Consider the following 25,370-nt stretch of genomic DNA (forward strand, 5'->3'; position numbering starts at 1 on the left):
AAGGGACGACCGGCTGCGTGGCAATGGCCGAGGACGACGCGCGCCGTGCGGGGGCCGGGGATGACCCGCGCCTTGGCGATGGCCGGGGACGACAGGCGCCAGCCGTGGCGGTGGCCGGTGACGACCCGCGCCGTGGCGATGGCCGGGGACGACAGGCGCCAGCCGTGGCGGTGGCCGGGGACGACCCGCCCCGTGGCGGTGGCCAGGCCAGGCGGTCCGACACGTCAGGCGGCCGTAGCACTAACCGAGTTACGTGCCACGCGAGGGCCCGTTATCACTGCTCGCAGTTTTCATTTAAATTGAATTTATTGTTTTCGTTTCATTATGGAAGGAAATAGCAAAAACCGTAAGAATGTTAGGTGTTATAAAAATAAAATTAACTTGTGCAAAGTAGTCATTTTGAGACAGCGAGTCCCTGAACGCAGCACGGGGTGGGGGTGGGGGGGGGGGGGGGGGAGGCGGGGGTAGTTATAATCGCAGATGAAAGGCTCTTGTGTATTTTGGGGAGGAGGAGGAGGACGAGGAGGAGGAGTGGACCAGATGGAACACAGTTCACCTTGTCAGATCGAGGAGGACTCGGACAGGTACAGTGTCACTTCTGCACAGGCGTTAAACTTGTTCTAATGATAATTCATGTGTCTAACTACGATAGTCTCTCAGAATTTTACATATATATATATATATATATATATATATATATATATATATATATAATTTATTTTTTAAGTATAAAGATGCATGAGGATTCACGTGTGTCTCAAACCTGTATTAGTATTTATTGCTCGTTCATAAGGCACATTAAAAAAAAATTATAATAATGGATTGCAGTATCCATTTTAGAAGGACACATAAATGCACCATAATTTACTGAGTGTTTGATCCATCTAAACCTGCTCGGGCGCTTCTAGTTTGACTTTGCTACCAGCTATTGTGCAAACGGCTAACAACTGATAATTCACTTTCTCATCTGACACAGCAAACATTGTTTTGTATAGTCCAAGTATATAATAAATGTATATGTATAATATATATCCCTCACTGATCTGTCACTAGCAGAAGTGGCTGATGGGATTCTGGGTCAACGTCAACAAACGACGAACGTCTGTCCATGTGTTTTATTTTGAAAGGCGTGTGCAGCGATGGATAACTGGATAATGATATCAGGAGGTGTTCTGGGTCTCCCTGTTGTCGCCTCCATCGCCTTCTTCCAGTTCTGGCCTGGAGTCCTCCTTAAGGCCTTCGACTGGTAAACACACACACACACACACACACACACACACACACACACATACGCACACATACGCACACATACAAACACAGAGACATGTTTATTACCAGTGAAGCTATACAATGTTTGCAAACACATTGGATTCTGTATGTTTAATTTCTGTATTCATTAGGACGAAAACAATTAAACATTTTTAATCAGATTAATCACAATTAATCACCATTTGTAAAAAAAAAATACCCATGGAAAAAATCCCATTTTCTCTATTGTTGTGGGAACGGAAAGATAAATTACAGAAGGCAAGCGTACAATGATATTACAAAGACAAATAGGCCTACGATGTATTGACAAAGAGGTGTGACACTCTTTGCGCAAAAAAATTGGTAAACTTTCAAGTTAAGGCGCAGACTTCTTGTCCCCCTCAAGCTGTAACCGTAATAAGTGTTTGTAGCTTGAGCACAAATAATTTGAAGCCTCAACAAATAGGGATGCAGCGATTCCACCACAAGTACTTACATTTCAGTACTTGCCAATACTGAGTACTGAAGCGAGTAATTAATAATAGCATTACTGTTCAACTTTAATAATAATATACTTATAACAATTCTTCAATAATTAACTGTTATACCGTGCTATCGGTTACACAGTTAAAATACATATTAAATATTCAAAAGCTAAGAGGCTCAGAGGAGCAGCTTGTCACTGAAAGGAGAATAGTGCTGGTCCACCTTAAATGTCAGCCCACCTTAAGTGCCTCCCTTTAATTATCAGCTAGCTGAAAACAAGACAGGAAGTGCCTGGCGCATGCGTTCTGTGAACAAACATATTTTGAGTAGTTGATGATAATAATAATTCTAATTAAAACTGTAAGCAGTATCGTGACGGGCCCTCACTCATGTGGTCGTGGAGTGCCTGCGGTCACATGGCAGCGTCACTGTCGCCTACCTGTGCTGCGGCCGCCTCCTCGTCGCCCAAGTTTAGACACAAGCTATCGACATTCAAAGCCATCATTCTCCCTGACAGCTGTCAGAGGTGTGCGGAGTGTGGAGCAGATCAGACAATGAATAAAATCATTAGCAGGTGTGGAAATTTTCATAGTGTTGATCTGGTGTTAGACAGTGACAGAGGTCACATCTCCTCCATGCCTTCCTGACATCTCTCTGAGTCCCCTGAGTGTTTCTCCTTCCCCTCCCTCACTATTTACAGTCACAGAGCTGATACCCAGGTGGTTAAAACATTTTTTTGCCCACTTCCTGTTGATTTTAGGCGGTGGTTCCAAGAGGCTTTTTTGTACATCTCCACATGGCCTATCTAGGAAAAAATGTTTTGTGTGTGTACGCCCAACCTAAAGGGGGACTGTTACTCAGAAAAAGGGCATAAAATCAGTCACATTTCATGTCGCCATTAGGTGGCGCTCTGACTGTGAGTCAATATCGCAGTGCAGATGCGTTCAGGATGGGACTCTTATCAAGTACACATTTTTTGGAGCGGATCGGAGAAAAAATGCTGAAGTTATAACAGCTTTAATGCCTTTGCCAAAGGTTCAAAATAGTAGCGCAATCATGGCGTCGCCCTGGCCACGCCACTAACTATTCTGGACATCTTTTGATACATTTTTGTCCTTAAGGCCTTTCCAACCATATATCCTATTTTGGTGTCAATCGGATCAACGGTATAGCCGATTATAGATCAAGTACAACCCCTGTGAATGGCCAAAAACTGCCAAAAATAGCAATTTTTGGAATTTTTTGGAAGCGCCCCCCATTACTCGATTTTGATGAAGATTAACATGTATATTCTTTGATGCTATGTCAACATTTCGTGATGATTGGCCCAAAGGTTATGGAGTTATGCTAATTGCGTTTTGGTGGCACAACCCTCTTATGTTCATTGGCCAATATCTTCTGAATAAAACCATATTTTCAAAAACCTTTGGTTTGAAACCATGGTCCAAAAACCTTTTGGACCATGACCCCAGCTAGGTCCAACAAGTACGCACACCAAATTTCGTCCAAATCGGATCAAGGGTGTTGGAGAAATGCGCAACATCCGTTTTTTCATAAAATCCAAGATGGCGGAACATTTTGGTAGGGGGACTTTGGTACTCCAAGAGGATTTTTTGTAGAGGACACTTGTCTGCACATGAGTGCAAAAATTCATGTCGATCGGAGTTGCATTGGGGCTGGCGAATTGCCATGGTAGGTGGCGCTAGCGAGCGACTTTTCCGCGGCAGAATGCAAAACCACCAAATTCTCAAATTTTTCACCAGGCCGCATGTGCACACCAAATTTGGTTTGTTTTTTTTAAACTAAATTCTTGCACATCAAACCCGTGTAAGAATAACAAACCGTACAGTAACATTAAGGCTTCGCAGCCCGACGTTGTCGGTGCTCGGGCCCTAATAATGCAACAAGGTGTCGATGCTAGCGGGACTTTCAACGTTTTCACTTCTGAGGTTGTAGTCCATGAAACATCACACGGTAGCGGACGTATTGAGACGACGACACATTAAAGTCGGTGACGCTGCTGTAATGCTCCTCAGGTTCTGGCGTCGCAGGCTGGGGCTGGTGGTCCGCTACGCTCACAGCGGAAGTTACCGCTTCTGCTATTGCAGCCGAGGGACGCCAGGGGACGGCACGCCGTCGCTTCTGCTGCTGCACGGCTTCTCCGCCGACAAGGACATGTGGCTGCCTGTCGTCAAGGTAACGCACACATGCAGGGGGCACAGTTTATTCACAAATGTAAAAAGAAGAATATGTTTTTTCGTCTTGTCGCTCTAAAGTCTTGGGTGTGTTTGTTTTCTTCTCCAGTATCTCCCCAGAAACCAGCATGTGGTGTGTGTGGACATGCCGGGACACGAGGGGACAAGTCGGACCGGCGCCAAGGACTACAGCATTCAGGGCCAGGTCGGCCGGATCCACGAGGTGTGTGTGTGTGTGTGTGTGTGTGTGTGTGTGTGTGTGTGTGTGTGTGTTAAACAAAACACTACACTATAGGTTGTGTGTTCAGCTTCCTCAGTTTTCGTAATCACAGTGAGATTGCACTATATGCATATCTGTTGACCGTTGTTTAGAAGCACTGAGTGGAAGGACGACACCTCTCTCTCTCTCTCTCTCTCTCTCTCTCTCTCTCGCTATCCCTCTCTGTCTCTCTCTCCTTGCAGTTTGTGAAGAGCATTGGTCTGGACAGAAGACGCTTCCACCTGGTCGGGTTATCGATGGGCGGGAACGTGGCCGGAGTTTACGCTGCCCGTTACCCAGCTCACGTGTCCAGCGTCACCTTGATCTGTCCGGCAGGTAAACTCAGCTCCCCTTTATGGTGTTTCGGCGTTTCCTGTGTGATGAAGCAGAAATAACTGAGCCGCCGGTCTGTCCTCCAGGTCTGGATTATCCCAAGGAATCTAAGCTTATGAGTAACCTGAGGGAGCTGGAGAAGACCCAGCTGGACGGCCCGAACCCTCTGATCCCCTCCACCCCTCTGGAGCTGGAGGAAATATTGAAACTCTCCTGCCACACCCCCCCCAACCTCCCCCGACAGGTAAAGAGCGGCGCTACTGCTTTAAGATCTAGATATGGTCATTTTTAAAGGGACATTTCAGCACCGAATCTATATTGCTATTCGTCAATCTAGGTAGTTTTGGCGTGAGTTTCCATAAAGATGTCTGTCTGTCAAATATTTTGCATTTAATACAAAAAGATATTAAATACAATACAATTGTCAAAATAATAATAAATAAAGTGTGTCTGTGTGTGGGCAGATCCTGCGGGGTATTCTTGACAACAGCACCCCCAACAATGTTTTCTACAAAGAAGGTCAGTCTGCTCATTTTCATCACCAACACTTCCTCCTCCAAGTGTTGTATGTATGTATTGACTAGTAAATGAAAATAGTTTTTGCATTATAAAACATTTGTGTTGATGCTGGCCACATTAGAAAAAACATTTTGTGCAATTTAATTTTCCAGGATTGTTTATTTTTTCTCTCTTTTTTTATGTCTCTAATAACTGTGTGTGTGTGTGTGTCTTTGTGTGTGTGTGTGTGTGTGTGTGTGTGTGTGTGTGTGTGTGTGTGTGTGTGTGTGTGTGTGTGTGTGTGTGTGTGTGTTCAGTGTTTAAGGAGATCATCGGGGAAGAGTCTCGTTACTCGCTGCAGGAAAACTTGCATCTGATCACATCCCCCGTTCAGGTCATCTGGGGGAAGGAGGACCAGGTATTAAAGAGATCTACATTTTAAAACAAATATCTGTACTTTCTACTGCTCACATTTTCAAAACAGGCCTATTACTTTAGTTTTAATGCATTTGAGGGGAAGTACCGACAAACCTGTCTTCCTTCTTAGGTGTTGGACGTCTCGGGGGCGGCGGTGTTGCAAGCAGCTCTGCCAAACTGCCAGGTGGCGCTGTTGGACAATTGTGGTCACGCCGTGCAGGAGGAGCATCCCAGGAAAGCCGCCAAGCTCATCATAGACTTCGTGTCGGCGCAGGAAAACAGCAGTGAAAACACTAAGAAATGTTCCTGAAGAAAAACCGAATGACCGCATGGTGAATGTTAGGTGTGACAAAAGTAAAATAAACTTGTTCAAAATAAACATCTTGACACAGTGAACTTTTCATCTGTCATTTTATTTTGGTAGAAAATGAAGTGTCTCAAAAAAAAAACACTCACACAAACAATGGCAAACTACCAGACAGCTTTAAGTCTGACTCTTGCCCTTTCAAATTGAAAACTACATGACAGAACAAACTGGGTCTACTTTCTAATTTCAGAAAAATGTAGCGGACCGTTGGCGTCAACAAATTCAGATTCATGAGGGTTGCTTAAAATGTATTATTGCTGTTGCACCATGAAAACTACGGAAAAGAAATAGGCTACAGAAAGAAAGGAAGAGATTAGACAAAACACAAACAATCACAAGCATCACAAAGAATTCACTAAAAACATAAAATAAAAGTATGACAGAGGATATGAATTGTAGAGAAGAGGTGGGATTAAATAAGTGTACTTCTCCCACTCCTTTTCAGACATGTAGAAAAAAAATGTCTATGCTTTCTAGTGCGTGTAGGCGCGGCGCTACTATTGGGCCTGGTGGGCCTGGGCCCACCCATTTTAGGCCTGGGCCCGCCCATTTTGACTCATGCCTACTGATTAGTGAGTGATTTTCTTTCTAGCTGTTCATCCAATAAGCAGCCTGAGGAAAGCTTTGAGTGAAAGCTTCTCAGCCAATCAGCGGCTTCTACCCCGTGTGGACTACTAAGCCCGCCCACAGGCTGCATCGTCACCAGCAAGTGATCCAATAAAATGAATGACTTTGGCGCGCAAGCTTTGAGATGAGAAATCAGACAGAACAGACAGACCATGATCCATGAGATAGACACAGACGGTAGCTATTAAATAGACCCTCCAAAGATATAATTCCGTTTCAGTCTTGTTGTATGAACGTTCAAAAGAGATAAATGAAGTCAGGCTTACTGCCAAGGTCTTTGTCCGCTTCAGCACTGAGCTGAGGACAGCGACACAAGAGCCACACAGGTAGGCTACTGAGTCGCTGTCCTCAGTGCTGAAACAGAGATGAAGGGGAACCCCGTTTTTTTTTTTTTTTTTTTGGCTTATTTTAATTGGCCCATCCACTTTTCTTGTGGCCCACCCACAATCAAAATCCTGGCGCCGCTATAGTGTAATATTGTATTTTTGTACTTTCTGTATTCATTATGACATGTTTGAAATAAAAATCAAAAGAAAAGAAAAATAATGTACAATGTTGACGTACTTTAAATTTACTTGAGTATTTCCATTTCATGTAATGTCTACACTACATGTAGTGGCCGTTTGTCCAGAAATCAATTTAACTTATAACTGATCAAATCAAAGAGGGCCACTTCGTGCACCACGGGGGTGAATCGTACGCAGGCAAGAAGTCACTGTCCATTCAAAGTTCTTGGTTTCCTTTAGATGATTTATTTATCCCAAAAAACAAGCAAGCAAAACAATAAAACAAACAAATCCTGTTTTGTGTTTGCCTCTCTTGCGCTGGTAAAAAACCATGTGCCCACCCAGGTGCATTCTGGTCCTCCACCTGCGTTCATACCTATATAATTTCCGGTGCCCAGTGCTACCCAATTTACAAAGAAAACAAAAAACTAAATTAGCGAAACAAACCAATAATATTTACCTTAAATTACTAATAATAGAAAATAATGTCACAAATTGAATCAAAATGAAACTATACTAATCAAACATTATCAATAACAAACAAACAACCAAATAGCTCCAACACTACATTTTGGAGGCAAATATTTTACTCCACCACATTTATTTGACAGAATGTAGTTACATTGCAGAGCAGAGATTAGTGCAAAAATAACATAACTAATATTCAACAACGATGAACTGATTTAGGGTTATGATGCCCCATTATGGATTAGGCTACCAGCAGTGAAGCAACTAATATTAGCTCCAGCATCACCAGCTGGATTAGTGATTTTTGCAAACTGATGTCATTAATTATTCTGAAATGGGCCATTCTGCATTATGGATACTTTTACTTCTGATATTTTAAGTTTATATTTTTTTATACTAGTTGTACTTTTATGCTTTTTGCATAAGTAAAATGTTGATTTGATTAATTTATTGATGAATTAGGGTACCAGCTTATACAGTAGTATGTCTCTGTAGAGGGCTGGAAACAGAAACAGTAGGAACAGTAGGAGAAAATAGATAGGAAAAACAGGCACCCCTACTATCATTTGTTATTGATCATTTTTCACTTATTTGTTTACTTATATTCATTCATTTCTGCATTCACTGACACTTGCACTTATATACTGCTGTGACACACCCATCCCGCTAGGTGGCGCATCACGCGTGTGGTAGGATAGGATTTTCATGTCAAGAGGAAGAATAAATCCTGCTGCCGTGAAGTTAACACCAGCACAACGTGCATCTCCTTTATTCTTACCACAGGTCAGTAAACATACATTTAAACGGGTGTACATGATGTGTGTGAAGATTTAAACATGCGACTCGAGGATTAATTGTGTACATATGAGCCAAAGTGACGAGTTTTAGAGAGATGTTGATGTGAATAGAGCGACGGCGATGTATGCTAACTGGCTAATGCTAAGCGGACCTGCATAGTAGTGTTAAGAAGCGACTCAGAGCAACGGGGAAATACCTGTAAAATCATTTAACGTATTCAGCACTTTATTAGTGAGTCTGTTCTCAGACAACACATGATTATCTGGTTTTATCTGTAGCCAAAGGGATAATTGTGGGTCATGGTCAAAACCAGGTAGCGCTATTCTGAGGTTGAAGTGCAGCGCCATTGCTCAAGTGAATGTATGTAAGAATATAGTTGTAGAAAATGTGTTTATACAAAGAGTGTAATGTTGATTCATGATTGATTTAGAATAACATGGATTAAAGTAGATGATAGCTTACACGTTAAAAAGGTAATTTCATAATATATAGGAAACTGTGTTGGTTAAAAATTGGTTAAAAACTGGTTAAAAACAAATGCATTATTTCATGATGATAAACAATAGTATAGATTAGAGAACATGATAAAATGTCGGATTAATGGGTTAAAATGTATTTGTTCAAAGTGTCTGAGAGTTGAACAGTTGAGTGTTGTAAAGCAGATGAACATGTGAATAATTTGTTATGGTTACAATGATAAAGAGAAGGCCATTATGATTCTATAGAAATGTTGACACCTGAAGTTAGTTTTCCATGTCAAGAGGAAGAATAAATCCTGCTGCCGTGAAGTTAACACCAGCACAACGTGCATCTCCTTTATTCTTACCACAGACTACGATCTCCCTGGCTATCCAGCTAGGGAGGCAACAAATTTGGGGGCTCGTCCGGGATTAGCGCTCTTGACTGATGGGTGCTAATCAACCAAGAACTGCGGGATCCTGATTTCCTGTTTCCTGAGAGAGAGAGAGCGAGAGACAATCGAGCAACAGACTTCAGGTGTCCAGAGATGACTGTGCTACGAGATCTGCGGTGGGAGATTCAGCAACAGCTTCATCAGTTGACCAGCGCTGACGACACAAACCTGCTCTGCGAGCTTGCAGCGTCATGCAAAGATGAGACGGAAGAAGAGTGGCCAGGCGAGGAGGCAACTAACGTGGAACTCTTTGACTTCATTGTTGACTTTATCAGAAGTGAACAACTGAGGAACCTCGAGGACCAAGGAATGGCTCGCCTACTCATCCTTCGTGACCTCATTGATGAACTGCAATTGCCACGGGCAACGGCGGAAGACGGTCCAGCATCTGATGAAGAGTACGCTGACCCACTGGCAGAGACTGAACCAGTAGTCGTAGCAACAATGAGTAAGAAAGCACCCACAACTGTGGCTGCTGATCAGGTAACTGGGTTGGTAAAGCTAACAGATGTTGCAGCATTCCTACCTCGTAGAGAGTACAAAATCCATGGGGGTCAAATCTCTGATTCTGACTCTGATTTGAGTTTCAGTAACCTGTGTAAACAAATTGATGAAGGGTTAACTGAAGGTTTTACAGAGAATGAGGTAATCAGGACAGTGCTCAAGGTCATTAAACCTGGTACATTCAAAGACATGCTCATTACCAAAGATAGTTTGACTGTAAATGAGTTGAAGCGTTTTCTCAGAGCACACCTTAGGGATAAAAGCAGTACAGAGTTATTCCAGGAACTGAGTAACGCAAAACAAAATGACAGAGAAAGCCCGCAACAGTTTATGTACAGATTAATGGGGTTGAAACAACGTGTACTTTTTGCTTCTAAACAGAGTACAGGGTTTCAGTATGACAGCAAACTGGTGCAGGGAGTGTTCCTACACTCACTTTACCAGGGAATGCACGAGAAATACTCATTCCTTAGACGAGATATCAAACCACACATCTCGAACATGAGTATTACTGATGACTTCTATTTAGAGCTGATAACACGGTCAGTTAGCGAGGACACAGAGAGACAGAACCGTTTAGGTCAGACACACAAACAGAAAGCAATCAGTGTCAATGCAGCACAACAAGACAGACAGAATACTGTTCAGATGCAGGCAGAAGTCCAAGCTAATCGCACTGCCATACATGAGCTGACATTACAGGTGTCATCCTTAACCAAGAGTCTAGAGAAAGTCCTCACGCCGGCAGTGACACCAGGGAACACCTGTGCCACTCCACCACACCCAAAACAGTCAACCAGGCCAGAAGCCAAAGGTAAATGCCAGCAGTGTGTTGCACAAGGAAAGGACGGCTGCACCCATTGTTTTCGATGTGGACAAGAGGGGCATAGAGCTATCGGTTGCCTTCTGAAAAACAACTTGTCGGGAAACCGAGTGAGGTCACTGGGGAGGGACCACCAGTGACTGTAGCAAGAGATGGGTCCCCTGTGACTGTAAATTCACTCCCTCCAGATGTAAACTCACCAGCCACCCAGTCCTGCAAACTGCCCAATACAGCAAAGGGGAAGCGTGTAGCTAAACTGATTGGTGGAAGATGTATGCTTAGCTGTCAGCTAAATGGGGTTAGAGTACAAATGTTACTTGATAGCGGGGCACAAGTTAGTATGGTAGGGGAGTCTTGGTTAGAACAAACTTTGCCAAATGTCAAAATCCAACCCCTCAACAGCCTACTTCCAGACTTCCCGCTTGACATCACAGCCGCAAATGGAACAGCTGTACCGTTTGATGGGTGGGTTGAAGTTCTTTTGGAAGTGATAAGTCAAAAACATGGGAAAGTAGCAATACGAGTACCGCTGCTAGTGAGCAGAAGCTGTGTGACTAGCCCACTGCTGGGTTTTAACGTGATCGAGGAAATAATCATGGAAAATGAACAACATCCAAATTCTCTCGGGTTACTGGATTTACTGTCGGAGGCAATGAGTGTCCGGAGGCACACTGTTGAAACTCTTGTCTCTGTTCTAAATGAAATGTCATTGCAGGAAGAACCAGTCAAAAATGTGGTGAAAGTTGGGAAGAAAGGACTCACCATTAAAAGGGGCCAGATCTGTGAAGTGAAGTGTCGCCTGAGAACATTGCCAGAGGGAGGAGCTGCAATGTTTGAGCCGGCTGTTGAGAGCAGTTTACCTGATGGGTTGGAGCTTTTTCCCGCTCTGGTTGATGTACCTGCTGGTGCTTCAAAAATTGTGAGAATCCCCATCCAGAATCCTACACAGCACGACATATTCCTACCCCTAATAAAACAGTTCTGGGCTTCACTGAAGAAATTATGGGCCTCCAGTCGGTGATTATCCACCCAAACTCCCAGACACCAACCAAACAAACTAAAGACACTCTCCTGTGCTCAACCCAAGTACACGATCATGGTCACCATGAAAATCATCAGAATGGGAGCAAAACAGCCCACAGAGCACCTTGTCCTCAAAACAAATGGCACCCCCCAGTAAATTTAGATCATCTTACAGAGAGTGAGCAGGAAGTGGTTCGCCAAAAGCTTTTTGAAGAGTCTGACGTGTTCATAAAAGAGGACGGGGACATTGGTTGTATTCCTGACTTACAGTTAAAAATCAACACAGTAGACGACAATCCTGTCCAGAAATGTTACAACTCTATTCCAAAACCCCTATATACAGAGGTAAAAGACTACGTTCAAAATCTTCTTGACAGAGGTTGGGTTAGGAAATCTGTGTCAGCTAACTCTTCTCCCGTTGTATGTGTGCGCAAGAAAGATCACAGCCTCCGTCTATGCGTTGACTTTCGTGAACTAAACCGTAAGACCATACCCGACCGTCATCCGTTGCCACGGGTACAGGATCTGTTAGACAGCCTGGGAGGGAATATGTGGTTTTCTATATTAGATCAGGGCAGCGCATACCATCAGGGTTTTGTGAGCGAAGAATCGAGGCATTTGACAGCATTTAGCACCCCCTGGGGACTGTATGAATGGGTCCGCATTCCATTTGGGTTGACAAATGCACCCGCTGCATTTCAACGATGCATGGAGGGAGTGTTAGAGGGCATTAGAGATGAGTGTTGTGTGCCGTATTTAGACGATGTCCTCTGCTACTCTAAAACCTTTGATGAACACGTGAACCACCTCAAACAAGTGCTCTGCCGGATGAGACAACATGGCATAAAGCTCCGTCCAACAAAATGTGAATTCTTTAAGAAGAAAATACGTTACATTGGCCGTATGGTGTCAGGGGAAGGGATCCACATTGACCCAAAAGATTTGGAAGCGGTGATTGCTCTGAAGGAGAGAAAACCTCGCACAGTCGGAGAGCTCCGAACACTGTTTGGATTCCTGAGTTATTATCGGTCCTTTATCCAAGATTTCTCCCGACTCGCAAGGCCCCTGTTCGAACTCCTTCAGAACCCAGCTGAAGGGAGTGATGTCACAAAACCCCCTACCAGCAAGGGTAAAAACCAAGTGAAAAAGGGAGATAAGGGACAGCTCTCCTCCCGCACACCCATTACTTGGACAATTGAACACCAGAATGTTGTGTCAAAGTTTGTGGAGATGCTAACTAACCCTCCCATACTAGGATACCCAGACTTCGATCTTCCATTTATATTGCACACAGATGCGTCAAATGACGGACTGGGAGCAGTATTATACCAACAGCAAGACAACAAACTGCGTGTCATTGGGTATGGGTCCAGAACATTAACACCTGCTGAGAGAAACTATCACCTACACTCTGGCAAACTCGAGTTCCTGGCACTCAAATGGGCTATCTGCGACAAATTTCGTGACTACCTGTATTACGCTCCAACCTTCACGGTCTATACAGATAACAACCCATTAACTTATGTCCTAAGCACTGCTAGGTTAAACGCTGTGGGACATAGGTGGGTCGGGGAGTTAGCAGATTTCCACTTTGATATAAAGTACCGGCCAGGGAAAATGAATGCAGATGCGGATATGTTGTCCAGATACCCTGTGGGTCTCCAACATCAAATGAGTGAGCATACAGAGTCAGTTTCACCGGAGGTAGTGTCGGCAGTGTGGCAAGGAACTAAAGCAGTCCACGACAATGATGTGCCCTGGATGGCTGTGTTACAACTTAACCAGGAAGATGAAAGTGTTGTACTGACAGATAGCATTTCAAGTGTCACGTCTGAGAACATCAGAGCTGCACAACAAGAAGATCCAGCAATCAAAGAAGTTGTCTAATTGAAACTAAACGCATGGACTCCTAATGAAAAAGAGAAAAGAGCCATGGGAAGACAGACCAGAAGGCTTCTTTTTGAGTGGAACAAGTTAGAAGTGGACAATGGAGTACTCTACAGGAAGACTGAGCAACACAGACAGCTGGTCCTTCCAGAAAAGCTCAAATCTGTGGTGTTGAGGAGCTTGCATAACGAGATGGGACATGTAGGTGCTGATAAGGTGATACATCTCGCCCGTGAAAGATTTTACTGGCCCTACATGCAGCAAGACATTGAGGACTATGTAACAAAGAGATGTCTGCATCAAGCAAAAGAGGCCTAATGTTCCACAAGTGCACCCTTTGAGCTGGTCTCGATTGACTACTTACATCTGGAGCCAAGTAAGGGAGGATATGAGTATATTCTTGTCCTCATAGACCATTTCACGCGCTTTGCGCAGGCGTACCCAACAAGGAATAAATCTGGAAAGACAGCGGCTGAAAAGATATTTCAGGACTTTATCCCTCGTTTCGGGTACCCAGAGAAACTTCATCATGATCAAGGACGTGAGTTTGAGAATAGCTTGTTTCAAAGATTACAACAGCTGTCAGGAATTGCTCATTCTCGAACCACGCCTTACCATCCACAATGCAACCCAGTGGAACGACTAAACCGCACACTTCTTCAAATGCTGCGCACTCTGCAAGAGGAGCAGAAAGGTGACTGGAAAGAGCACCTGCCACATATCGTGCATGCCTACAACTGCACGAGGCATGAGGCGACAGGTTACTCCCCGTTTTTCCTCTTGTATGGCAGGACTCCACGGTTACCGATTGATTTGCTTTTTCATCCCAGGACAGAGACTGAGACGCGGAACCATCAAACCTTTGCACAGCAATGGGCGGATAGGATGCGGGCAGCTTATCAAATCGCTGCTGAGAACAGTCAGAAGTCCTCATCCAAAGGCAAGAAACAGTACGACAGGGGAGTGAGAGGTGTTACGCTTAAGCCAGGTGACCGGGTACTAGTGAAAAATCTCTCAGAGAGAGGGGGTCCAGGGAAACTGCGTGCTTACTGGGAGAAAGTAGTGCACCGCGTAGTGGAAAGAATGGGAGATGGACCAGTCTATAAAGTACAGCCTGAGAGAGGTAGCAAGTCCCTGCGTGTACTTCACAGAAACCTGCTGTTGCCAGTAAACGACTTACCTCTTGAAGAAGAACTCCCTGTAGAGGAAAAGAAGAGACAGAAAAAACAGATACAACCTAAAAAAAACAGTGATAGCCTGGTGACAGATAGTTCTGATGAGGAGGAGTATACTTACCATCATCAGTGTTTCCCCCAGAAAATGTGTTAGTTAAGGTGGTGTCTGTCAGGGGGGGGATGATGAGCATCATATTAATAGCTACAGATACTGTAAAACACTCCAACGACATATGAGTGCATGTCTTATTTTATGAAGTAAAATATAAGTTATGGGTTTACTCAACAGCTTAATAGTTCATAGAAATTCAGGTAGAAATAGGTTAACTCAGAGTTCCACAGCTTATCAAAAACAATCCTCCCCCCACAGGGGGTGTCTCCCCCCCATGTAAATGATTATTGATTCATGAATGAATTGATAGGTGGCTTATTTTTGGCATATATTAATTTCTTTTTGGCCTGGAGGCAAGGGTGTAACTTTGAGTTGAACATTGGGGGGGTTGAGATTTCCGCCTGTGAAGCAGGTGTATATATATATATCTTTGGAGACTATGGTGGGGGGATTGCGATCCTGTAGGGGGGTCCGGGGGCATGCCCCCCCGGGAGAAAATTTTAAATAATTTCATTTTAATGCATCAATTTGGTGAATTCTGAGAAACAAAATATGACATATCAATTACTGACCAATTTCTTACAAACTGCTGGTACTGATACAAATGTTGACATACTAAATGGGGTTGATGAGTTTAAGCATTCAAGAAAAGATGAAAACAAAAATGACTAAAACACAATTTGTTTATTATTATTATTATTATTATTATTATTATTATTATTATTATTATTATTATTATTATTATAATAATAATAATAATATAAGTGGGTGACTATTCCTCAGCCTTCCTTGGTGTTTTGGTTTTGACTAAAAGTTTTGACTAACTTTCTGCGATGTGAGTGAAGCGAGTACCAATCACAATGTAGAATAGAGATGATCGACAGTTGACGTCAACAGAGAGTTCCACAGATAGTTGCCGTTTGAAGTCGCCGGCGGCAGTGAATTTTTTTTTGCCAGCGAGTAGAATTCAGCGAGAAAGCGAGTGGCGAGTAGTGGCGTATGTGAACGGGGCTATACGCACACGCACTGTCGAACTCGCCGGCTGGGGGGGGGGGGGGGACAAACTAACTTTTGTTCAGTAACATGATTTGACTCGTGAGAGGTGGCACTGGAGCCCTAGCAGTAGCTACCTCCTGTTGGGAAGATACTTTTATTCTTTTGCTTTTTTTCGCGTGCTTTCTTCATACCACCGCTGATGCGGGGAGAGACCGGAGAGACAGTAGAGAAGCGCAGGTCCGGCAAGGTGGGCGAAACCAAATCTCAGAGCGGGAGGGGGCACAGACAAACGTCACTATTTTTTACTGGTAAATTGAGAAAATCTACCACACTGTTGTGATTATAATGCTTAACATTCAATATCAATAATTATGATATCAAATTGGGTGGGTTGTGGTGGCTGGTTTGGATTATTGGGTGGGTTGCAACCCACCCATCCCCCCCATAAATTACGCCTATGCCTGGAGGCCCTGCCCGGCCTGTACAATGGTAGGGGAAACACTGCGGCGAATAATGCTAGTATATGGATTTTTTTTTTTTTCTTCTTTTTTTTTTAAGACGTTAGTTTAGGCGGCAGCCCTTTGTTGTTAAGGCGGCCGCCTTAACAGGAAAGCGCTGCGGGAAACCCTGATCATGATCTCCGAAGCAGAATCCCATGCTATAGACTTGTAAGGCCCCAGCAGCAAGCATGTGTAGAGCCACAACAGGACCAACAAGAGCAGTCTAGGCTTCGTGCAACCTCCAGAGAATTCTGTCCTCCTGTCAGACAGGAAGCTGAGAGAACTCAGGACAGGGAGGAGGAACAGGAGGAGCCAGAGGTTGCCATGGAAGGGTCTGGACCAGTGGAAGAGATAGAGGATGGAAGTGTGGGAGAAAGAGAAGAACTCAGAAGATCACAGCGGAAAGGAAGACCAAAAGAACGGTTCACATATGACACTCTGGGTCATCCATCATGTCGGTCTTGGAGTGCAGATGTGAACACACTCTTTTCCAACCAACTACTTGCAGTGACTCCAAGCTTGGTCCCTTTTCCCTATCCCATTCAGCCACACCAGCACTACTACAATTACCCTACTTTGACACCCTAGATACGGACACAGAAAGATGACAATGTCAGGAGACATTCTTTCAAGTGGGGGAGAGTGTAGAGGGCTGGAAACAGAAACAGTAGGAACAGTAGGAGAAAATAGATAGGAAAAACAGGCACCCCTACTATCATTTGTTATTGATCATTTTTCACTTATTTGTTTACTTATATTCATTCATTTCTGCATTCACTGGCACTTGCACTTATATACTGCTGTGACACACCCAGGCCGCTAGGTGGCGCATCACGCGTGTGGTAGGATAGGATTTTCATGTCAAGAGGAAGAATAAATCCTGCTGCCGTGAAGTTAACACCAGCACAACGTGCATCTCCTTTATTCTTACCACAGGTCAGTAAACATACATTTAAACGGGTGTACATGATGTGTGTGAAGAGTTAAACATGCGACTCGAGGATTAATTGTGTACATATGAGCCAAAGTGACGAGTTTTAGAGAGATGTTGTAGTGCTGGGCGGTATGACCAAAAATTGATATCACGGTATTTTTCAAAATTATATCGGTTTCACGGTATTTGACGGTATTTTTTTTTTCAAGCACGACTGGGTGTTAACCTCATTTTCTAATAATTTAGAGAATAATTATTGCAGTAAATTGGCTTGGAATGACGTACTTTACTGTCATGAGGAGTGAATATTGTAGAAAAACATTAATGTCCACACTAGTATTAATGATGTGAAGGAATCAGAATGCATGACTGTTGCAGTCAAAATACAGAACCCTTTATTGTGGAAGTTTTGCAACGTGAAAAAATCTTTTGTGAACCAACTGGCTACACAATGTAAACAATACGTCTCCTGTAAATGAAGACTTCTTTATCCACTGAACATAAATCAAAGCAACATCCATAAATAATATTGAAACAAATAAATAGAAAGGGTGTGCAGCTTGCATTAATATATTGCTTCAAGCCCAACCAGGTAGTATTCAAGTATTAAAAATATAAATGTTTAACTTGAAGACTTAAACAACTAAACTTTCACTAAGGCAACTTGCATCCAAATGGACTTTGCTTCAAGATGAGGTATACTGGTACACACATTTAAACAAATAACTAGTAAACTAAAACTTTTCAAGTATGCAACTTGCATTAGTAATACTATTGCTCAAGCCCAGACACGGTAAGTATAAAAAAAAAGTGCAACTTGGCTTGCAGGATTATCCTGTAGCATAGAAACAATATTCACACATTTCAACTTTATGGACAAGCTCCATAAATTTGGCATCTCAGCTATTACAAATTTTGAGCAAGGAACACCAGACGGTCCACAGCATCTGGTTTGAGTGCAGCTCTGTGGCACGTGACAATATTGCCCCCAGTGCTGAACACTCTTTCAGATGGAGCACTGGTGGCAGGTATGCATAAATACCGTTGAGCTAGTTTTGCAACACGGGGGAAAATTGCCTGATGGCATCTCCACCACTCCAAAGGGTCTGCATCACTCTCAACCTCTGTGGTCTGCAAGTAGGCTCTCAGCTCCATCTTGATGCTTTCCTCGTCGGAAAGCGTTTCTCCGCTGCAGCCCATGCTGCGGGTGCTCTGCTTTTTGAAAAAGCTGGACAAGGTCTTTTTTCTTTTTTCCTCAGGTGGAGCAACAGGCCCTGCTGCTGCTGCACCAGAAGGCCCTGCTGCTGCTACACCAGAAGGCCCTGAGAGAGGGTCTTGCTGTTGATCCTTTAGTGACTTAATTTCTTCGACTGCTCTAGAAATGACATGTTCCACCTTTTCTTTCGTCGTGTAGGTGGTTCTGAATCGTGGATCAAGGAAAGATGCGATATCGAGCAGGTCATCTGTGACCGGATCTGAGTATTTCTCGTTCAAGTAGGCTAGAATCTTTCTCTTCACATCCTTGGTCAGTTCAGTATTGTTGTCTTCCTCAGCAAGAATGCTGGTGTTGAACAGATGAAGTACTGGCTTGACGTAGGACACGCTGACGTACTGCTCTCCAGACAAGGCATCAGTGAAGTCCTGGAGTGGGCTCAACACCTGACAGACAGACAGAGAGAGATTTATTATTGTTATTTATTTCCATAACAATGAAATTAAAGTGCATCCATTGCAGATTAGAAAAGGAATAGAAAAAAAGAGAGCACATAATAAAAGAAAAAACATCCACACACCTTGTTGACAGCCTCCAGGACATCCATATCTTGCCAACTGATGACCAAGTGCCTTGATTTTCTGTCAGCTTTTAGAACCTGACTGATGGCTCTCTCCTGCTCAAGTACTCTTTGTATCATCATCTGACGTGATCCCCACCTGGTGGGCGTCTCAGTTGTGAGCATGTGCTTTGGAAGACCCAGCTCATCCTGAGCCATGGCCAGGTCCCTCCTTTTCTTCCAAGAATATGAAAAGGCTGCGACAATTTTTTTGCAGACTCCAACTGCGCGTTGTATGCGGTCATCTTTCACAGCTCTCTCTGTAAAAACAACAAAGAAAGAATGTAAGTTTGCTAATACTAATGTTAAATTAATTAGTACAGATTAATTAATATATAGCCCCAAAATACCACCACACACAAATTATTCCAATAAACCCACACATGGTAAATTGAAGATAAATATCAAATCATGACAAGTCATAATAATATAATAACTACTGCTTACCAATGGCTAGGTGAAGCCTGTGACCGAAGCATTGGAGTCTTGTCCAGTTATTCAGCTCGACAGCCTTAATGATGTTGGCTCCACTGTCTGTTGTTATGGCCACAAGTCTCTGCTCAGAAAGCCCCCAGGAATCAAGTGCCTCTTGCAAGCCTGCTGCGAGTAACTCGCCGGTGTGGTCATCGGGGAAATAGCTTGTTTGCAGACAATGACTACGCAACACCCAGTCCTCACTTATAAAATGAACAGTCAGGCTTAGGTATGGTTCCATGCTGCGACTAGACCACAAATCAGTCGTTGCTGAGAAGTGGGGAACTGTAGCCACGTCTGCTTCTAGCTTGGCTCTGTGCTTTTGGTACAAGTTGGGGATTGCTGTTTTGCTGAAGTATTTTCGACTTGGTAAAACATATCTGGGATCCAGTATTTTAATCATGTCCTTGAAGCCTTCTTTCTCAACAGTACTAAGTGGTACCATGTCTTTGGCTATGTGGATGGTGATGGCGTTTGTAATGTCGTTCCACCGTTTGCTTTTGTTTTCGTAGGCAGTCCCCCTAGCAAACGCGTCTTTGAGTGACATTTGACTCTTTTCTACCGCAGTGCCAACTTTACCTGCAGACGCGGAGGACGCAGATCGTAATTTCATGCATTCTTGATATTCCAGGACATGCTTGTGGCTGAGGTGATGAAGCAAATTGCTTGTGTTGCCTCCTGCGGCTACAACTTTAGCCCGACAGCATTTACAGACTATTGTCGTTTGTCCGACGTCGGATTTTTTAAAGCCGAAGAATCGCCAAACGACAGACACGGCTCCTCTTTTCGGCACAAGTTCTTCTACCGCATTGTTTGCTCGTTCTGAAACTTCAGTTTCCGAACTTTCGCCGTGTTTATCCATTTTTCACCGCTCAACGACGTCTGTGCCCTCACATGCTGCTTGTTTTGGTGCAGCTGCTAAACAGCCCCCTCTCAAACAATGTCCGGCGGCGCAACGTTCCGCCGCTCTGCGTTCCCAACGTTCCTACGCTACACACTCACCGGTATTGGGGTATATGAAAAATTCATATCATGAAAAAAAAACCCACCGGTATCCGGTATGAACCGGTATACCGCCCAGCACTAAGATGTTGATGTGAATAGAGCGACGGCGATGTATGCTAACTGGCTAATGCTAAGCGGACCTGCATAGTAGTGTGAAGAAGCGACTCAGAGCAACGGGGAAATACCTGTAAAATCATTTAACGTATTCAGCACTTTATTAGTGAGTCTGTTCTCAGACAACACATGATTATCTGGTTTTATCTGTAGCCAAAGGGATAATTGTGGGTCATGGTCAAAACCAGGTAGCGCTATTCTGAGGTTGAAGTGCAGCGCCATTGCTCAAGTGAATGTATGTAAGAATATAGTTGTAGAAAATGTGTTTATACAAAGAGTGTAATGTTGATTCATGATTGATTTAGAATAACATGGATAAAAGTAGACGATAGCTTACACGTTAAAAAGGTAATTTCATAATATATAGGAAACTGTGTTGGTTAAAAATTGGTTAAAAACTGGTTAAAAACAAATGCATTATTTCATGATGATAAACAATAGTATAGATTAGAGAACATGATAAAATGTCGGATTAATGGGTTAAAATGTATTTGTTCAAAGTGTCTGAGAGTTGAACAGTTGAGTGTTGTAAAGCAGATGAACATGTGAATAATTTGTTATGGTTACAATGATAAAGAGAAGGCCATTATGATTCTATAGAAATGTTGACACCTGAAGTTAGTTTTCCATGTCAAGAGGAAGAATAAATCCTGCTGCCGTGAAGTTAACACCAGCACAACGTGCATCTCCTTTATTCTTACCACAGACTACGATCTCCCTGGCTATCCAGCTAGGGAGGCAACATCTCAAATGAATTGATCTTTCTATCACAAATTGAAAATCGTATCTTATTCTATATTTTTCTTATTTCAATGTCCGAAACAAACTGTTCGTCCGTCCCTCAATAATTAATGACTTTTCCTATTTGTGATATAAATCATCTTTTTTTTTTTTTTTAAACAAACTCATGAATTTTCCTAAACAGCCTGTCAGCGTAGTTTTGTTACTAAATTACTCAAACAGCAAGAAATAGTGCATTTGGGGGACTATTTTCAGCAGAGGGTTAATCCACATTTGGTGTTCTAGTTCTTTGGAGCAGGTCGGTCTATGTAGGATTGAGTCAAACTCAAGAATATTGACTGTTGTCTGTTTAACCTTCAGTGGTTTGTGTTTTTTAAGCCTGAAGTCAGCTGATCGACCTGCTGCTCGTCACCCGTTGGAGTCCGAGTCACTGATGCTTTAATAGAATGAGACGTGCCAACAAGAAGAACGACTCGGCAGTTTACCAACGGGTCGTGTTGAAGAACGCCTCACCGTACCACTATATGAAGGTCTGCCTGTAAGTCACTGACTCTTTATTAATTATGATTTTTTTTTTTAATTATCTCTCATATTTATTTGTAGTTCTTATGTCTAAAAAAAAAAACAATATCTATGAATTGATAATATTTGCACATTCATGATATTTCTGTGTGCGTCTAGCGTGCTGGATGACGAGTCTACCAGACTGAGTGCAGTTGAACTGAAGCAGTTCATCGTCACGGGTCTGAACACTCTGTATGGAGAGGTGAGACCACCAACATGGCTGGGTGTCGACGGTTTAGATAACCTCAGTGGATCTGTATTGGATTGTCTCATGATTTTAACTTGAACAACCAAATGAATCGATTAGTTCTAGAAAAACACTCCTTCCTTGCTTTGTTCCAGCTCCGAGGGTTTTCTATTTCAGATTTTTGTTGTCTCATGTAATCGTAAACTAACCAACAAAAAACTTGACTTCATGCTTCAGGAAATTTGAATTTTCACCATTTAACAACATTTTATACACAAAACATGATTTAAAAAAAATGTTTTTTGTGGGTTTGAAGAGGTCATATTTTTTTTTTCTGTAGAATATCTCCAAAACTACTTGAACTGATATGAATTTGTACTGCGAGTTTCAGATCTTTTATTAAAAATAGTAAAAAGTACTGCATTCAAAGTCTTACTTTAGTAAGAATACAAATTAGCATCAGAATATACTTAAGTATTCATTATGCAGAATGACCCATTTCAGAATTTTATATATATATATATATAATATCATTTTATTATAATTATTGATGCATTTATGTGTTCATCACTTCAATGTTGCAGCAGCTGGTAACGGTGGAGTTTTAATTACTGTATATACTGCTGGGTAGCTTTGTAAAGTTACCAGTGACACATGTTGCCAAATGAATGTAGTGCATTTAAAAGTGCAATATTGGCTTCCAAAATGTAATAGAAGCGTAAAGTAGGAGGAAATGGAAATTGCCTCAAGATTGTACTTGTGTATATGTGTTCCAGGTGGGAGCAGCACTAACCTTTGACCTGTTGAAGTACGATGAGGACGCCCTCACCGCTCTTCTGCGTGTTTATAGCAGGCAAGTTCAGCAGCAGCAGGATGGGAAGAGATTTTCACTCCTCCATGTATTTTTTTATTTTATTTTGTTCATATGTTATATGTTGTTTGTGTTTCCAGGGGTTTGGTGAAGCTGTGGAGCTCCCTGACTCTACTGGGTTCCTACCAGAACCAGGCCTGTGCCTTCAGAGTCCTGCAGGTCAGCAGAATTACCATCTCTATGTGTCTGTGTCAGCTGCTGGGCTGGGCGACTAGTATATTGGCACTGCCCTCATATTACATACATATTTTATTGACTGCTATGTGTGTATTATCACTCTCCTGTATCTTTGACATAAATGTCATAAAAAAAAATTGAATGGTACAGGGTATTGGATATGGCATTTTCAAACCTGAAAAAGAAAACATAAATCACTGCTTTCAGTGCTTTGAAAGAGAAATGTTTCTCTTCTCTCTGCTCGATTTCATTATTACTTACATGCTCTATTGCAAAGGAGAAAACCGCAATTCAGTTTCACGCTGACATTTGTAATTACTAAAAATAAATATGTGGCACTGAAATAACCCTATTAAGCAACATGTCGTGAGATCCACATTTGTCTTGATATGTCCGACAAATAATTCCAACTCAAATGTTTCTATTGATGTCAGTGCTCTGAATAGTTCGCTGTGTGTAACTGATTGGGATCATTTACATGTTAAGCAACAGGAGGCCGGCGATTTGTGTGGCACAAAAAAGGTCTGTGGCATTGCCATGACTGAATGAGCCCAGCAGAAACACTTAACTCGTATGACATTAACTAATAAAACGGCATTAAGTGTGGATCCCCAGATCTGCTTGATGAGGTCAGCGTTGATGCCGGCCACATTAGGAAAAAAAACTATTTTGTGCAATTTTATTTTCCAGGATTTTTATGTCTTTAATAACTGTGTGTGTGTGTGTGTGTGTGTGTGTGTGTGTGTGTGTGTGTGTGTGTGTGTGTGTGTGTGTGTGTGTGTGTGTGTGTGTGTGTGTGTGTGTGTGTGTGGTTTAGTGTTCATGGAGATCCTCAGGGAAGAGTCTCGTCACCTGCTGCAGGAGAACTTGCATCTGATCACATCCACGGGGGATGTGATCATTTGGGGGACGGAGGACCAGGTATGAAAGCATTAAGGAGACATAATGCTTTCCAAGTTTTTCGTCTTAATTTAGCGTGTTAGCATGCCCACGTTTGAGGTTGTAAGGTTGCAATGTCACTATTTTTTAAATATTTGGTCGATAAACACATTTTGATCTGATTGTGGCTTCAAATTAGAAAATAAATGCATCCCCGAGGCTATTACAGCAGGGAAACATGGTAATCCATCAGGATGTATCCTCCTGGACCGAGGTGGGAAGTAACAAACTATTTACTTTAACCTACATGTTAAAACAAATATCTTTAGGGCCTACCCTGCTCCTCACATTTTCACAACAGGCTTGTTATTTAAGTTTTAATACATTTGAGAGGAATTATCGGTTATTTTTCTTATTAATATGATACAATGGGCTGCACGGTGGTGTAGTGGGTAGCACTGTCGCCTCACAGCGAGAGGGTCGCGGGTTCGATCCACAGCAGTGCCTGCAGGTCGCAACTGTTACAAGTCATGGCCCTCATCCACAAACAGGACGAGCCGCTAACAAACCGGTCTCCTCTCTCAGGTGGTGGACGTCTCGGGGGCGGCGGTGCTGCAGGCAGCGCTGCCAAACTGCCAGGTGGCGCTGTTGGACAACTGTGGTCACTCCGTGTCGTTAGAGCGTCCCAGGAAAGCCGCCAAGCTCATCGTGGACTTCCTGTCGGCGCAGGAAGTCGGCAGTGAAAACACTAAGAAATGTTCTTGAAGAAAAACCGAATGACCACATGGTGAATGATGAAGGCAAGGAGAATGAAGGCTATGATGAAGTGGTATTGACATTTGATAATGATGATAACAATAATGTTGATGATGCTCTTTTAAAGTTTGATATAAGGGTTTTACTTTTGTTAAAAAAACAAATAAATGCACAAAAGTGGGGCAAGTCAAATCTCCCTGAAGTTGTCAGACACAGCATCGTGTAGGCGGCTGTCGTCTTTTAGATGTTAATGTTGAATGAAAACATTCCATGATGGCATTTTGCACATTTGTCTTTCATAAAAACTGTATTTCACTTTCTTGTTTCTGTGAACCGGCTGCATATTTAACGATTCAGTAATATAACAACACATGCACATAGAGGAGCTCCAGACTACAGAAATGAATCATGTGCAGGAAAATAAAATAAAAAAATTGTATTGTTGAATGAAACAGATACACAGCTTTATCAAGAATGCACAGAACAGATAATTTACTCAAGATGTACTATTCCACAGCAGGAAACGGTCTGATGTTTAAATTATAATCATTATTTATGAGCAATAGAAAAGTAACTTGATCATTTCGCAAAAATTGTTTTTAATTGTCATTGATTGTTTTCAAATACTTGGGCTTAGTGTTATTTAAATTGAATTTATTGTTTTCGTTTCATTGTGGAAGGAAATAGCAAAAACCGTAAGA

General features: G+C 42.7%; 1 protein-coding gene and 1 long non-coding RNA gene across 2 annotated transcripts; both read left to right on the plus strand.

Moving 5' to 3' along the window:
- The first annotated feature begins 518 nt into the window (after positions 1–518).
- LOC311025249 (monoacylglycerol lipase abhd6-A-like) lies at positions 519–25,361 on the plus strand. Its single transcript, XM_084028087.1, has 9 exons — positions 519–584; positions 1,128–1,246; positions 3,771–3,930; positions 4,039–4,152; positions 4,392–4,524; positions 4,608–4,765; positions 4,986–5,040; positions 5,337–5,437; positions 24,499–25,361. Exons 2-9 carry the CDS (start codon positions 1,140–1,142, stop codon positions 24,676–24,678), a joined length of 1,008 nt encoding a protein of 335 aa, XP_083884213.1. The 5' UTR covers positions 519–584; positions 1,128–1,139; the 3' UTR covers positions 24,679–25,361.
- LOC311025269 lies at positions 21,625–22,810 on the plus strand. Its single transcript, XR_014598368.1, has 3 exons — positions 21,625–21,765; positions 21,917–22,001; positions 22,763–22,810. It is a non-coding gene; the product is annotated as an uncharacterized lncRNA (long non-coding RNA).
- Positions 25,362–25,370: the final 9 nt, after the last annotated feature.

This window comes from Eutrigla gurnardus (genome assembly GCF_963514095.1).
Source record: "Eutrigla gurnardus genome assembly, chromosome: 2".
Lineage (NCBI taxonomy): Eukaryota > Metazoa > Chordata > Actinopteri > Perciformes > Triglidae > Eutrigla > Eutrigla gurnardus.